Source organism: Abramis brama (assembly GCF_963993115.1).
Source record: "Abramis brama genome assembly, chromosome: 7".
NCBI classification, from domain to species: domain Eukaryota; kingdom Metazoa; phylum Chordata; class Actinopteri; order Cypriniformes; family Leuciscidae; genus Abramis; species Abramis brama.
Window position 1 is genome coordinate 25,810,022 of NC_139969.1, and position 16,734 is coordinate 25,826,755.

Sequence of the window (16,734 nt, forward strand, 5' to 3'; positions counted from 1 at the left end):
CTCTGTTACGTGTTTATGCCATTATATATTGCCCTGTATCATTCAGTGCAATGGCTATTCTGATTACTACTCAGTACGTATTCACAGTTGTTGCGCGATGCAACTACGCTGTGTTTACGTACACACTACACACTGATATGTGTTATGAATTTTGCCGTTGTATATTGCCCTGTATCCTTCAGTGCAAATGGCTATTCTGATTACTACGTATTCACAGTTGTTGCGCGATGCAACTGACGCTGTGTTGTACACACCGCACTCTGTGTAATGATTTATGCCATTAGCCTATATATTGCCCTGTATCATTCAGTGCAATGGCTATTCTGATTATTACACAGTGCGTATTCAGTTGTTGCGCGATGCGACTGACGCGGTGTTTACGTACACACTACACACTCATATGTGTTATGATTTTTGCCGTGATATATTGCCCTGTATCCTAAAGTGCATATGGCTATTCTGATTACTACGTATTCACAGTTGCTGTGCGACGCAACTGACGCTGTGTACACACTACGCACTGATATGTGTTACAATTACGCCGTTATATATTGCCCTGTTCCTTCAGTGCAACTGGCTACTCTGATTACTGTGTATTCACAGTTGTTGTGGGCTGCCACTGACGCTGTGTTATGTACATTGATATGTGTCTATGATTTATGCCGTTATATATTGCCCTGTATCCTCAGTGCAATCGGCTATTCTGATTAACGACGTCGATGTCGCTATGCCTCTGACGCTGTGCTTGTACAGCATCAATGTAACTATGCTATCACGTTGCCCTGTATCCTTCAGTGCAACTAGCTATCCTATCTAACTGTGCATAGTCACAGTCGTCGCCACGGCGACTTGCGCTGCATCTGTGTACACACTGAAGCGTTATGCTGTTATGTTGCCCTCAACGTAACTGACCATTGTGTTTGAACTGTGCTTGTTCATGCAGTTCGGTCGCTTCGATGACTAGCGCTGCATTATACACACAGATGTTCTAAATGTGCACACTGATGTGTTATGCTGTTATGTTGCCCTCTATCCTTCAGTGCAACAACCAGCTGTCCTATCTAACTATGCATATTCACAGTTCTGTCGCTACGGCGACTACACTGCACTTATGTACGTACAAGGACGTGTTTTTGCTATTTTGTTGCCCTGTTCCTTCAGTGCAAAACTAGCTATCTTAATCTAACCGTGCATATTCACAGTTTCTGGATATATGTACGTGCACGGATGTGTTAGGCTGTAATGCTGCCCTGTTTCTTTCAGTGCAGCTAGCCATCCTGATCTAACTGTGCATCTCAGCTATGGTGACTTACGCTGCGTTATGTACATACATGGATGCACTATTCTTACGCACTTGTGTTATGCTGTCATGTTGCCCTGTATCTAGTGCAACTAGCTATCCCAGTCGAACTGTGCATATTCACAGTCTCTGTCGATACGGCGACCTGCGCTGCATTATTGCACATGGATGTGTTCATGCTGCGGTGTTGCCCCGTATCCTTCAGTGCCTATACTGAGCTACTGCGTATAGTTGGCGCTACAGCGACCGATGCTGTTACGTACATGTGCTACGCTGTTATGTTGCCCCGTTTCCTTCACTGCAACTGGCTATTCTGTACTAACTCGTATACTCACAGTTCTAGCTACGGCTACGACTGTTTGTGTACTTCTGAGGTGCTATGCTATTATGGGGCTATTATCTAACTGCGTATATTCACAGTTGTTGTCGCTACGGCCACTGGCACTGTGTTTATGTACATTCAGTTATGTGTTAAATTGCACTTCTGTACATCGGCTATAGAACATCGGACTATGTTCTACAAGGGAGTGTCAGTTTCCTCGTGACCCCCTTACTGGCCTATCATCCCCGGTTCACGGACCTGAGAGAGTTATGGGGCCCCCCCCATGACAATCCCCCTCAGTAAGGTCCTGCTTCTACAGGCGATCGGCACGATTGGCACCCCAGCCCCAAGCTGTGGAACCTTCTTGTGTGTCCGCTGTTGGGTCCTTCGTTTGAGCAAGACACTTCACACTAATAAGTGCTGAGAGATCTCCTTGAGAAGGACCTTTCCACCTGTTCTCGCCCCAGCGAAGCACTTGGAGACCTACGCTCATTCTATTGAATGATGTTACATTTTCTCGGACCTAGTGACTGCAGCGTCACTCTCCGTCCGATACCAAACTGCGTTCCGAAGACGCTTACACCGTTCAGAGCACAGATTTATCCTTGCCCGCCTTCTGCTGAAGCTGTCAGCCTCACATGATGCTGATGCTCAGAGTGCTGTTAGCCTTGTAAGGGCTTTGCGGATGTACGTGGACCACCAGGCAGCAGTCTGACTAGCTGTTTGTGTGCTTGGTGGATGGTACTAGGGACTGAGACTTTCTCACTGAATTCGACGCTTTTCATGTGATTTAATGCCTACGGGATATAGGTATGCTGGCTGTCTTCTCAGAACACGTTCGCCAGGGGTTCAAGTTTTATGCACTGCCTATAGCATGGGTTCGGTGAGTTTTATTAATGTACTCATGAACTGTTTCCACCAGCTGTGCAGTAGTCTGCATTATGCAGAGTTACCATTGCTGCTAACTCTGTGTTATGACTATAATGTTACATAGCTGTTTCCGCATTACACAGTAGTTTTCAATTTCTGTTAACTCTGTGTATGGCTACAAGGTTATGCAGCTGTCACCGCTATTGCCGTCGACACTGTGTTAACTCTTGTGCTTGAGTGCTTATGGTGTTGTGCTGCCCTCCAGTGCAGCCTTCGCTTCATTGCATTGGATATGCAACTTGGTAGGTCGGAACAGACGTTTCTTGGTCTAGTTTCGCCTATCAGTTTGAGTGCTCCTAGCGGCGCTGCTGGCTTAGAACTGTTGTCTCTCGTGGGAGTGTAGCTTGACCCCGTTTAGGGCTTATCTTCACTGCTCTCACGGCGGGATTCTATACAGTTCCCATATACGTCCCATATACGTAATGTTGAAGTGACCGCCTTGAAAGGGAACGTCTCCGGTTACTATCGTAACCTCGGTTCCCTGAGAGGCGGGAACGAGACATTACGTCAGCCGCCGTGCTCGCCGTTTGATCAGCTGTGCTAGCGTTCAGTCTTGATTCTGACGTAATTGTCGCGCCCATGCTATTTATACTGCCCGCGGACCGGTCAGCATTTGCATGTTTCGCGTCAATTGGCCAGCTGTCTCCAGCTGGCGTTAGCCTATAAGATTTCAGTGAAAATGAGGAGGAAGGGAGTTCCCATATACGTCTTTGACGTAATGTCTCGTTCCCGCCTCTCAGGGAACCGAGGTTACGATAGTAACCGGAGACGTTTTCTCTTGTTTGGTGGGTGTGTCAGAACTGCAGTCCAATCAGCAGCAACATGTATATAAAGCACGCGGTATTAAAGTGAACTCGCACAATGGCTTCAAGGAAAATAATGTACAAATGTGTTCGTTGCAGCTCGGTATACGCAACAACAGACATGTTTGTCGTAAGTTTTATTGTAAAAATATAGGATATCAACATAATGATGTAGTTGTTTATATTTTTAGCTTCATTGCAAGTGTATGACATTTGGTATAGAAATAAACAATGGTAATTAAGTGCTTTTCCTAAAAATGAGAAAGAAAATACAGGGTATTAAAACAGTATAAACTACAAATAAAGTCAGTATGTGAGGCTAAATATGTTTTAGTCTGAATTAGGTAAGATGTGTGCTTCCATTTCAGTTTCAGCAATCCCTTCACTCGATTGGGATGTTCTCTTTTGTTCTGGGCGGCAAGTGCAGTAGCTGTAACATCAGGCATATTTTGTAGTATTAAACACATATTTATACCGACTTCATCAGGCTCCGAAAATTCTTCACAAAGAACACAAAGAATGGCCTTCTCAGCTGCCATAGTTGCAACTCTTGCGTCATCAGAACAGTGTGTTCAACGCATCACCGTTTCTGTTTAAAAAACGTTGTGCAACGTTTTGTCGGGGCTGAACGCAGCCCTGGAGAACAATTGACCTATGGCTAAGCCCCGCCCCCAAACGCGATGAGCCAATCACAGTGCGCATAGCTAACCCATACACTCGGACATTCTCTGCTTCCACGTCCATTGAAATGCATTGCAGTTAGTCAGTTTTCATTCGTTTTTATATGTTTTTTCTTGTCATTTTAAGTTTAAAATGGTCAAACGGTGTGCATGGGGTACATTCAACTCCAACACTAGTAGGTATCCTGAGAGGCTGGGCGACGGTGTGTATTTTTTACCCTTTCCCAAGCCACATTTCAACCGAGATAAGTGTCTGCTCTGGATTAAGTTATGCGGTAGGCCACAACACCAACTAAACGCAATTAAACAAGGATGTCTACATCTGTTCTAAGGTAAGTAAACAACGTATTTGAACGTTATCTTTAACATCTCTAACATAACGTTAGCCTAGCTTCTAACTGTTAGCTGCGTTGTAGCTGCGTAGCCATACACAATGTTGTGTTTTACACAAATATAAGTAGGCTAAACACTTTGCAGTTGTAATGATGTCCTGTATGAACAAAATGGAGTATGTTTTTATGTTTCCACTGTTCGATCGCGCCCGCGCCTCTCTCTCTCTCTGATACACACACTCATCCAGCATTGCAATCTTGACATCGCAGCCTGTTCATTATGCTGCGTTCACACCAAACGCAAATAGAGCGTCAAATTCGCGCGTATCGCGTCTAGTTCGACGCTTGAACATTTTGAATCCATTCACGCGTCCAAAGCGAATAGGACGCGCGTATAAAGCGAGCGTTTGAAGCGAAATAGCACCAAACTATAACGTGTAAGTTACACTGTGACCTGTAAATCTTTGTCTGGAGCTGAAGCTTTTCATCGACCTTCTCAACAATGAAATTATTAATATAACCCTCCAATGTATAGTTAAGGCCCTTTTGGTGACTTCGAGATGATATATAATCTTTCTGTCTCCAAAAATCATCAATTGCCTCCTGTGAAATGTCTCCTACTGTGACAGCTACCGCTATAGCGCCTGTTACCGAATGTTGACTGTTTGTCCGAGTGAGTGGAGGGGGCGTGGCTTAGCATAGGTCATGTCACATAACATTTACCTCAGGAAAGCCATTTAATGACCATGATAGGCTATATAGCACGTTATTTTGGCTAGAAAAAGAGCTATAGAGAGTATTTTGCTAATTATGTGTAGGCCTACTATATTACATATTTATTATATTTTTTACTTATATCATTAAACACAGTTGTTGTTATGATAAAAAATGCATTATATTTAATACATTTTTTTATTTTTATTACATTTTTACTGTCGATGGTGGGCCTCCCTTCCAAGCAATTTACTAGCGTTGTCATAGGAACGCTTCGGCTTTTGCCACCCGGAAGAACGTCTATTACTGTTGTGACGTCATGGTGAATTGTCGTTATCTCTTTGCTATGGCCAGAGAATGGCTGTTTCTCAATTCCAAGAACGCAGAGAACGGACTTGTGTTCTCGTGGAGACCGGTCTTGCCAAGCTTCCTTGGAAGAACGAACTCGGAACCGGCCGCAATGACTTCTGGGACACCAGGCGAGTACTAGCTCAAGTCTGCATTCGATGCATCCTCGGTATCAAGAACACATCCGGGTTCTTTCATGCGTCCTCTGTACTTGCGTTCTTGAGAATTGGGTCTGAACTTCGACGGTTAATGATGACGTAAAACGAGAACAGAAGGACGCAAGATCGCTGAAGAACGCATATTGAGAAACACCCAACGTCTAATAAGGCGAGAAGTTTCACTCTCAGTACACTTCCGGCTTTTGAACTGGTTGCAGTTCCACTCTGATTCCATATGAGGGCGCTCACAGGACGAGTGCAGAATGAATGGAGGTCTATGGCGCTATACACATCAAAATCCACTTTTCTCAGGATATAATTTTTTGTGTAGTAATTTGAATGTTGTATTCGAAAGGAGATGCAAAGAAATTACACATTGCTGGGTGTTAGATTTTTTAGAGTCACTTATTTGCTTTAAAAAGTATTTTAAAGTGTCAATGACGTCATACACATCGTACGACCAGAGACACTGCTTTACGGCAATCCTTCAGTCACTTTGGTGCTTTCGCGCTCTGCACTTTCTTTTCAATCGAGGCATCGACAACACAGCTGACACAGGTAAATACACGTGCTAGAAGAGTTTTTGTTTTGTTTGTTTCTGGTCCCGCTTCGGATGCCACGATGCCATCAAGCGGCATCTCTGGTCGTAATCAGTCCTTCACTGACCAATCAGCGTTCATTAGCAGAATGCTAGTGTGTTATGGGCAACAACAACTCAACCTGTAAGAAATCAAAAGGACTTAATTACTCGTTCATTCAACTTTCGACCTATAACCCATGTTGAACTTGCAAAACCTACAATCAAATCTGAGATTTCTCAACGGCAATCGGGTGAAAGAGACAAATTTAGCCGTATAGCCCCATAGACTCCCATTCATTCTGCACTCATGGACGATCGCCCCCAGTGGAACTCTGGTGGAACTACAACCAAAATTCGGTACAATAGGACTTAATAGGGAGTGGGCAGGCTCTCCGTAGACGGGCTCTGCTATGGCTAATACTCCCAATCATAGACATAATAAATACATAGACTACATTGTCGACTGAAAAACTCTTAAAACTACATTTCGTGACACAATAACAGTAGTATTTTTAAATTTCGCGGCCTTTCTCCTCTGAAAATAAAAATAGTAAATGAAATGCAACCAGAAACAAATTTTCAGTTTTGCTTGTGAAAGGTAATTCCCTGAGACCTGAGGGTTGTTCCATAAAACAAGATTAGAATACAAGCCAGGCTTATTTTGGTTAGTCACACTTATTGTTGGTGATTTCTGTTTCAAAAAGCAAACTTAAAATAGTTCAAACTCAGTTACCCTGGCAACTTATGCTGGGAAACTAGCCTGGTCCAGGGCAGGCTAACTGTCAGGCTAAGCCTCAGCTGTTACACAGATCCTCTAACACTGACCAACATTACCACTGACACTCTCTCACCATTATTGGACTTTATTAACCATTATTAGTCCAAAAATAAATGCACAGTATACAGAAAATCTACTTAAATAAGGCTACAGTGATAAATTAGACAATATATATATATATATATATATATATATATATATAAAATGTACTTTATTATGTCTTTCAATTCAAACACATTTAACACAATTATACAAATTGACAGTTCCTTTAAAGACATCATATTTTCCCCCAATAAATATTCCTTATTTTTCCTTCTACTTTTTTTCTTTTGTGATAATACCCACCAACACATACATATGATTTAAGGGGGAAAAGACAAAAAACTATAAATAAATATTAATAAAAATTTAACATTCACATATTTATATCAAACTCTTATAATGACACATAATTCCTAATAGTTATTCAAGTAATATTATTTGAATATCAAATATTCAATATTAAATAAGCAAATAAATAAAATAACAAATAACTAGCCTAGAAATAAAAGGGAGGGAGGGTTATATAAAAATGTAGTTAATGTAGTCTAATATATATTCCTTTATTTTATGGAATATTCTTTGATTTTAGAGTTGCACATATCTTTTCAAAATGTATACATTTGCTCTTAATTTCATGTTATCCTCTCCATAATGTACTTTAGAAACTAAATCTACTCATTTAAAACTGGGGATTCTTGCTTTCTCCAAAAAAGTATTGCATTAAAAGCTGTTATTCTCAGCATTATAAATAAGTACGCATCATCTTTATTAAGTAGCATAGGTCCTATACCCAAAACTATATTTTGTATCTTTATATATTTAGTTTCTTAAAAAAAAAATCTTCCCTGAATTAGGCTACTTCTGTTCACTGAAGTACTTCTGTTCGCTAGAAGTTCACTGCAACTTATCCAACATCCTAAAGATAAATTATTATAATTAGAAGATATTTCTAGTGTTATAAAATATCGCATATTAATTTTCCAAGCAAAATGTATATTTCAGTAAGAATTATTGCGCTCCTATTTGGCGCGCAGCAGCGCTCGTTCAATATGAAGATTAGCAGTAAAATGGATACATTTGCATGACTTTCCAACATTTACAGATGGAGAATATAACTGTAAAATGTAAGTTTTGCACTGAGGGAAAAAAAAAACATGTCACAAACGCATAAAACAGCACAAAATATACGCTGTTTGATGGTGGATCGATTTGATCCACGATCGACCTCTAGGGCTGCTTCAGAAACGCGTGCACACGCAATTATCTAGACTAGATAAACCTGGATCAAATTAGTGAGATTGCGTGAACTTCAATTACCTTTTATGGAACCACTTTAGCCCCAACTTATTTGTTAGGCTCATTCAAGTCCGGTTTTGGAGTTTAATCCCCGCTTTTCTAAGCGTCTTTTATGGAACAACCCTCTGTTTTCAATTGTGTGGCGATTTGTAAAGCCCCAAGCAGCACAAGAAATAGGCATTTTTCTCAATTCTCGTTATGAGAGGTATGGGAAAGTTGCCCTCCGCAGTATGGCGGCGCCGTTGACGTACGATCCAGCGGCCAATAGGTCGTCTATGTATTTATTATGTCTATGCTTCCAATCAATCAAAACTTTCCTGACTAGACATTGGCTGCCTTTATCCAGGCTTTTATCCAGTCGAAAACCCAGGTGCGAGATTGACAGGGCGCTGAGCCTGTCAGGCGCTCCCTTACTGTTTTGGTCTAAAACAAAGCCTGTGATTGAAGGAGAGAGAAGTGGAATGTCTCATTTGATCCGGAAGAGTCTAAACTACGGGGGTGAGATGGCTTTTGAGTGTTGGAATACGGATTAGAATCGATATTTCTTTGAAAATGAACATAATGCGAACTCATGCAAACAAAGGAGAATATTTCATTTTCTTCCCTATTTTTTCGTTGGTTTGGATTAAAAAGTGGGATGCATTTTGAAGAGTGGACCCTTACATTGTAACGTATGCTGTTGTTTCTTGGATTCGTCCGAACTGATCTGAACCATAGGAGATGAAAGATGAGTAATGCCTGGTTCAGATTACACATTTTTTTTGTCTGTTACGATAGTCACTGTGTCAGATTACACGATTTTGACTCCTAAAAATCTTGTCATGTCGTGGACAAGAAACATGTCAGACTACACGTTGTTTTCCGACCAGTCATCGCGAGCCGTCTCACATGCGTCCCGACCAGGGGGGCAGGGTTTTCTATTATTTTGAAGGTACCCCCGGGCGCCGCCATTGGCTAGCGGACCCCCACCTGCTGTTAGCATCCCATTGACTCCCATTCATTTTGGCGTCACTTTGACAGCGAATAACTTAACATCAGAGGCGTTTAAAGACTCCATTTGTCCATTATTTATTTCTAAAGAAACACAAAAATTTATAAAAGGCTTCATTACCTTGTAGGTTACGTTATGGCCCCGTAGAAGCAATTTTTGTAAAAATAGGCTTACGATTGCGTCATAACCACGCGACTCTCTGTTGCACAGTAGAGAATTACCGTATGGACAGGAGGAGAAGCTTGCGCGCAATCGGGGGGACGTGGAGGCAAAGTGACAAAATAATTAATCAGAATACATAGCAAACGTTTCTCTTGCTCCTAGCTCATGGACACCTCCTACTCACGCTCTCCGTCTCTGCAAGTTTCGGAAGAGAATGATTCAGATTTCTCTTGACACAGCTACTAGAAGACAGACGGGTTGCTCACGTCACATCTACGTCGTCAAGCTCAGTTTGAGTCTGCGCAGTGCGCTCGACCCCCAGGAAGTAAGAGTTTCTAATTGACTTCACTTTGTCTCCGTTGAATCCAATGGGGTCGCTGTGTCCATTTCTTTTACTGTCTATGGTCCCGACGCCCGTTGTCGTTTTGCGAATCCCCACGACACCCTACGTCAAACGGATCGTGCCAAAATCGGGCTAAAATCGTGTAATCTGAACCAGGCATAACAGTTATAGTGGTTCATTTTGCTCATTTTTACATGAACAGTCCTTTTGCATTTAATTTAACCCTTTCCTCTCTGGTCTATTGATTGCAAAAACAAGTTTAGAACATGATTCTTGAGTGTTTTAGCTTTCAAATGATGCATAGTTTATGATAGTCAGTTGAATATTTGTTATAAAGCAAAGCTTAAAAAAAGTAATAAAAGTATAGCCACGCCCCCGACGGCCCGCCCGCGGGCCGATGCTAGCTAACAGGTTAAAGGGGAAAAAAATCATCAATTACTCACTTTCATGTCGTTTTAAACCTTTCGTTCATCTTCGGACCACAAATGAAGGTGTTTTTAATCACTTTGACACTTCAAAAAGTGTCGAGATCGAAAAACTAATCCATATGATTTTTTTCTGAAGAGACACGATCGCTTTATATGATGAACAGATTGAATTTAGGCTTTTATTCACATATAGACATTGATCAGCGAACATAAACAAGCTCAAATGTACTTGACTGTCATGTGAGAATGAACCTCATTGGTTCTTGCTGAAGCTCAAATGTGCTGCGTAACACATGAGAATGAACCTCATTGGTTCTCACACGTCAAGCGAGCATGCTTAAGCTTCTGTTTACCATAGATGATGTGTGATTTGATTAATGTTTATATGTGAATAAAAGCCTAAAATAACTCTGTTCATCATCTAAAGTGATCGTGTCCCTTCAGAAAATTTGGACAAAACAGCTCGATTCATATTAACTAGTTTCACGATCTCTTCATGAACTATTTGAATCGTCAAAGTGGTAGTTGCGTAGGCTGTCAATGGAGGGACATAAATCTCTCAGATTTCATTAAAATATCTTCATTTATGTTTCAAAGATGAACTAAAGTCTTACGGATTTCGAACGACATGAGGGTGAACTATCCCTTTAAATGCTAAAAATATATTTTATTTAGGATTTTTGGTTACACTTATTTTAAAGTGTCTGTTACACTGTAATTAAACATTGAAGTACTTATTATAAGGTTAGGATTATGGTTTGGTTTGGTTTAGGGTTAGTTGCATGTAATTATGCATAATTTATAGTTATTACTATAGTAACTATATGTAACATATGTAACAATGACACTGTAAAATAAAGTGTTACCACATTTTTTGTGTGAACTTTATGTGTACTATCTGCACACACACTAAAAAGTGAGTTCTGAGAAATGCTCTAGCATCATGTGTTTGCAGATTCCCCAGTTTAAGGCTGACTTAAGTGTCAAGCACTTTTAGGGCCTTGAGTTTGTAGTTCTTGACATGTACTTGAAAAGCATGATTGTATATTGTATGTATAATTTCTCATCAGTTGGCCTGCCAGCACCAGCTCAGGGCCGTAACATTCAATGGTGTACTATTAGCCACGCAGAGCAACAGAAGTGTGACGGTTTACAGATTCCTCGTTTGGAGTGCAGAAGGGCAGACTCTGTGGAAGAGTGCATCCAGAAAGTCATGGTATTGTTGGGTCAAATGGATGAGTGCTGAGGTTGATGTCAATCATCTTTACATGCTGTCCACCTGTAGGTTAATATTCTGTTTTATTTTCACTAAAGCGTGGAGAAGCAGATGCCTTTGCAGCTGATGGTGGCCAGGTATATATTGCTGAAAAGTGCGGTTTAGTTCCAGTCATGGTTGAGCAGTATATTCAACGTAAGAATGAACACTACCTCATATTTCATGAATCAATTCATAAGAAACCTATTAGTCAGAATTTACATGTTTGATGAAATCTAAAATGTTATTCTCTCCTTCCTTGCAGAAAACTGTTCCTATAGTGGAGGCAAGTATTACATACTTCCGCTTTTGTGAAGCTCTAGTCTGCATTTTCTCATCAGTTGTCTGACAAGTTTTCTATACTTGATCCGATAATCCTGCAATGAACATTTCTGTGATGTGCACAGAGACCTCAAGTTACCATGTTGTGGCGGTTGTGCGTAAGGGCTCGGGTGTAACCTGGAGTAAACTGCGAGGGAGAAAGTCCTGCCACACTGGCCTGAATCAAAATGCTTGGAAAGTCCCAGATTCAGTCATATGTGGCAGAACACCTGGCTGTACCCTATGTGAGTATCACTGAGTGTGTATTCTCAGCTGGTTACTTCATGTTTTCTATTTATTCTTCCAGATTTAGTTCATGTAATTGCATAACATATTTTGTCTTTATATCTCTCAGACACATTCTTCAGTAAAGGCTGCGCTCCTGGTGCTGATCCTAAATCAAACATGTGTGAACTGTGTAAAGGAGGTGGAAAGGTAGTTGGAGATGAGAGCAAGTGCAAAGCCTCTTCTGCAGAGATCTATTATGGCTATGATGGGGCTTTCAGGTAATGGACCGTAGACCAGAATGGAAAGGGAAACATGTTTTTTAGATCTGTATGCTGACTCCAATCCATAATCTAAATACACCATAATCTCACTCCTCTTGTAGGTGTCTTGCAGAAGAATCTGGTGATGTTGCTTTCATCAAGCACACTATTGTTGGGGATTACACAGATGGTTAGTGTGGTTTACGTTGATTAATAAAGCTTCACACTTTTCATTGTGTCACATTTTTTAATATGTATTTTTCTGGTCTGGTTCCTTCTCTATATCTACTTAGGTAAAGGACCAGAATGGGCTAAGCAACTGAAGTCAGATGAATTTGAGCTGATCTGCCCTGGATCACCTGACCAAACATTCAAATACTCTGAATTTGATAAATGTAAACTTGCCAGTGTGCCGGCTAATGCTGTGATGACTCGGGAAGATGTACGCAATGATGTGGTGTCCATTCTGGAGGCGGCTCAAGTGAGTTCATTGCAGTTCTGTGTAGATTTTCCTGTGGATCTCATTTTTCCTCTTTCACAGATTCTGTATTTTATCTTGTGATGTTGAAACTAGCACAGGTAGGAGATGTCATGTAAAGCTCCGGTCCTGTTCACGTTTTATGTACTTGTATTTAAAGCAGCATCTTTTGTGTTACTAGACCTGTTTTTAAATGTTGTCTTATCGTTAAATTCTCTCCCCCATGTTTTAGAAATCTTCAGACAGCCTGCTGTTCAAGTCATGGGGTGAAAGAAACCTCCTTTTCTCTGATTCCACTAAATGCCTTCAAAAATATACTAAATCTCTGGAGGAATTCCTGACTAAAGAGTACAAAGACATGATTGAAAAGACCTACGAGACTGGCCAGGGTGCACCAGGTATAGAATATGTCTATGATTTCCTACAATGATTCTGTTAAAAATGTGAAGATTTTATAGCTGTCTTGTTGCTTTTGACTTATGAAATGATGCCCACTTAGTTATTTATTCTAATGTTTTTCTTCACAGATCTGGTGAAGGCATGCACTTTGGATAGTACGTTGAGTTCCTAAAAGAAATACACATCAACTTAAGGCCATATGAGCTTTGTCTGACATGTTTCCCCAACTAAGAATCTCTGAATCACTCTATTTCTCCTTATAAGTTACCAGTATGAGAGAATCATAATGTTCATATGTTGCAGTAGTGTCATTATAAATTATCAAACACAAGGGATACCAGCATTGCTGGTAAATCTCACACTCAAGAACAGAGATTGATTGGATTGGGTTTCTGTTTTATTACAACAGGAGTTGAAATAAAAAAAAGAAATTCTATGAATATGTTTCATAATTATAGTCAGGCAAAATACTAAGAGACATCAGTATAACCAATATAGGGATACAAAAAACATGTATGTGTAACGCAAGGATCCACTGGAGGCAAGTTGTAGAGAACCCAAGTGCTCTTTATTACAAAGAAAACCAAACAAAAACATGGTGTGGCATGAAAACTCAGAACATGAACTTAGAACTTAGAACATGAACATGGAACCAGAGATCTACAGGAAACAATACTTGATAAAGACACATGGCAAACATGAGGGCTTAAATACACAAACTAATGACAAGACAAGACAAGGGACACCTGTGAACAATGAACAGGCGATTAACCAATGACAAGACATATGGCAGGATCACATGACTAACAGGGAATCACATGACAAGACACAAAACATGTGTCTTGTCATGTGCGTTCGAAACCGCATACTCAATGAGTAGGTACTTAATTACTTACTTAAGGAGCGCTAAAAGAGTAGGTACTTTATAGCCTGATCTCGTTAAGTATGATCGCGAACCGGACATCTGCCATGTTGACGTTATCATGTGACCTACGACGCGTTATCACAAGCGCAACAATTTAAAAGATTTGAACGACACGTTTAATTCATCTATCTGTAAATATCTTGATATTAATTAAACTTGCTCATTTTGTGGTCTTGTTGAAGAAACTACATTTAGGGTTGATTTAAGTGGTAACACTTTACTTGAAGGGGTGTGCATAAGACTGACATGACACCTAAATAATCATGACATGACAGATGTCATAAATATGAAGGAGGTCTTATGCATGTTTATGACAACTGTCATTAAGTGTCATTTGCTCAATTATGACATTTTTAATGCAAATATGACATTGTTTGAGATGTCTTTGTTATGACAACTTGACATAAACCAATACATCATAACCTGTCAGTGTCTTTGTCATGACAACTTGACAATACCAAGACAACATAAATTGTCATAAATATGTCATAAACATGACATAGCAGATTAATGATCAAACTTAAGAAATCACTTAGCTCTATGGGTTAACATTTCATTAAACTGTCAGGTGGTTGGTTTTGACATTGGCTGTCATGAGGCCATTATAACTGTGTCATGAATGTTTTTCTTGACCTCAACTACAGTGGTACAAATTTAATTTGTCATTAAAATGTTATAATGGCTTCATGACAGCCAATGTCAAAACCAGCCACATGACAGTTTAATGAAATGTTAACCCATGATTATGGGTTATGATGATTATGACGGTGTCATGTCAGTCTTATGCACACCCCTTCAAGTAAAGTGTTACCATTTAAGTTCTTATATTTTTAACCCTACTAATGTGACCCACCGTTTTATCCTTAACGATATTATTTATTTTTATTACGAAATCCTAAAATCGTCATCTCTTGAATATGTTGTTAATTTCTTTATTTATTTATCTAACATTTTCATCCACAAGAAAAAGTGTCTTACTGCCACTTTTATATATATATATGTAAAAAATAAATAAAATTATTGCATCACAACAAGTGTATTGTGATTGTCAAAACATTTTTGTAACTAAACTGAATTTTATTAGGTTTAGTGACAACATGTTACAATGTTTATATGGTACAATTTCTGGTAAGCTACGCTTTTTTATTATTTCAATTCAATTCAATTATTGTGATTTGATTTAATATTGACTCATCTGGATAAATATTAGGTAGTCTACACAAGATAGGCATTAATTTTTCTCAAGAAAAAAACAACTCACCTAATGCTGTAAACATACAGAGAGCCCTATCAGCTGGCAGTATTATTTAAGGTTAAATATAACTCAAATTAAATATAATGCATTTTTTTTATTATAATAACAACTTTATTTAATGATATAAGTATGTTGAAAGTATGACGACTGTTATTGATGACATTTGTGAGTGTATAACGGTGGAAATCGATATGGGTAAAATGAAGAATGTTATCGTTAGCTGTGTTTATAGAGCATCCAACTCTGGCATTGAAAGCTTTAAAGAAGTGTTTGAGGCCATGGTTTTGAATGCCAAGCAGAAGGTTGCTTATTTTTGTGGGGATTATAATATAGATTTCTTAAATCCGAGTAAATCACCTGCAATAGAAGAGTTTATAGATGCAATGTATAGTACAGGCCTATATCCATGTATAACCAAACCGAGCAGAATTACCACCCACTCAGCAACAGTAATAGATAATATCTTTACAAATAACATGAGCAGTAATTTAGAAAGTGGATTGTTAATAAATGATATCACTGACCATCTGCCAATATTTGTATTCCATGAATGCAAACACGATAATTTAGATACCAGCAAAATAAATATACAGAGGAGATTAAGAACAGATCACACCCTGAATAAATAAAAAAATGATTTGTTAGCTCAAGACTGGAAGCATGTTTATGAAGAAGGGGATGTTGACTTAGCCTATAACTCATTTCTAAATACCTTTTTGACTTTGTATTATAAAAATTGTCCAACTCAGCAATCAGAGATAACATCTAAACGTCCATATAAACCCTGGGTTACAAGGGGTCTGATGAATGCCTGCAAAAAAAAGAATACTTTATATAAAGACTTTGTTAAGCACAGAACTGAAGAGAAAGAAACTAAATACAAGACATATAAAAATAAATTAACAGCTATCTTAAGAAAATGTAAAAAAGATTATTATAGTAGATTGCTGGAAATTAATAAAAATAATATAAAGGGTACTTGGAACATTTTAAATTCAATTATCAGAAGGAAAAAAAACAAGTACTGGATTTCCAAACGAATTTACTGATAATGGTAAAATAATTAAAAACAGGGATGAAGTCGTGGCAGGCTTCAATGGATTGTTTGTGAACGTAGGCCCTAATCTGTCTGATGAGATAATCCCTCCACAAGAGGGCGATGTCTCACAATTCTTTGAAGAAAGAAATCCAGCAACTATTTTTTTGAGAGACACTGATAAAACCGAAGTACTTGATATTGTCAATAACTTTAAGAATAAAACAATCAAGAGACTGTGATGATATATGTTTTTAATTAAACAACTATTTGTAGCAATAGTAGATCCCATAGTATATATTTCCAATCTCTCTCTGAAATTGGGTTCCTTTCCCACAAAGATGAAAATAGCTAAAGTCGTTCCTATCTT

General features: G+C 39.2%; 1 protein-coding gene across 4 annotated transcripts in view; it reads left to right on the forward strand.

Annotated features, from left to right (window-relative positions):
* Nucleotides 1-13,584, forward strand: part of LOC311086781 (serotransferrin-1-like) — an 88,973-nt gene extending 75,389 nt beyond the window's left edge. Inside the window, exons 9-17 of one of the 4 annotated variants that reach the window (XM_084119839.1) lie at nt 11,278-11,423; nt 11,522-11,618; nt 11,728-11,748; nt 11,870-12,028; nt 12,139-12,289; nt 12,394-12,461; nt 12,565-12,752; nt 12,982-13,147; nt 13,277-13,584. In XM_084119839.1, the coding sequence (XP_083975965.1) occupies nt 11,278-11,423; nt 11,522-11,618; nt 11,728-11,748; nt 11,870-12,028; nt 12,139-12,289; nt 12,394-12,461; nt 12,565-12,752; nt 12,982-13,147; nt 13,277-13,320 (1,040 nt within the window). In that variant the 3' untranslated portion in view covers nt 13,321-13,584. The remainder of the gene's footprint in view (nt 1-11,277; nt 11,424-11,521; nt 11,619-11,727; nt 11,749-11,869; nt 12,029-12,138; nt 12,290-12,393; nt 12,462-12,564; nt 12,753-12,981; nt 13,148-13,276) is intronic. The other 3 variants (XM_084119837.1, XM_084119836.1, XM_084119840.1) reach the window with 3 other exon arrangements.
* Nucleotides 13,585-16,734: the final 3,150 nt, after the last annotated feature.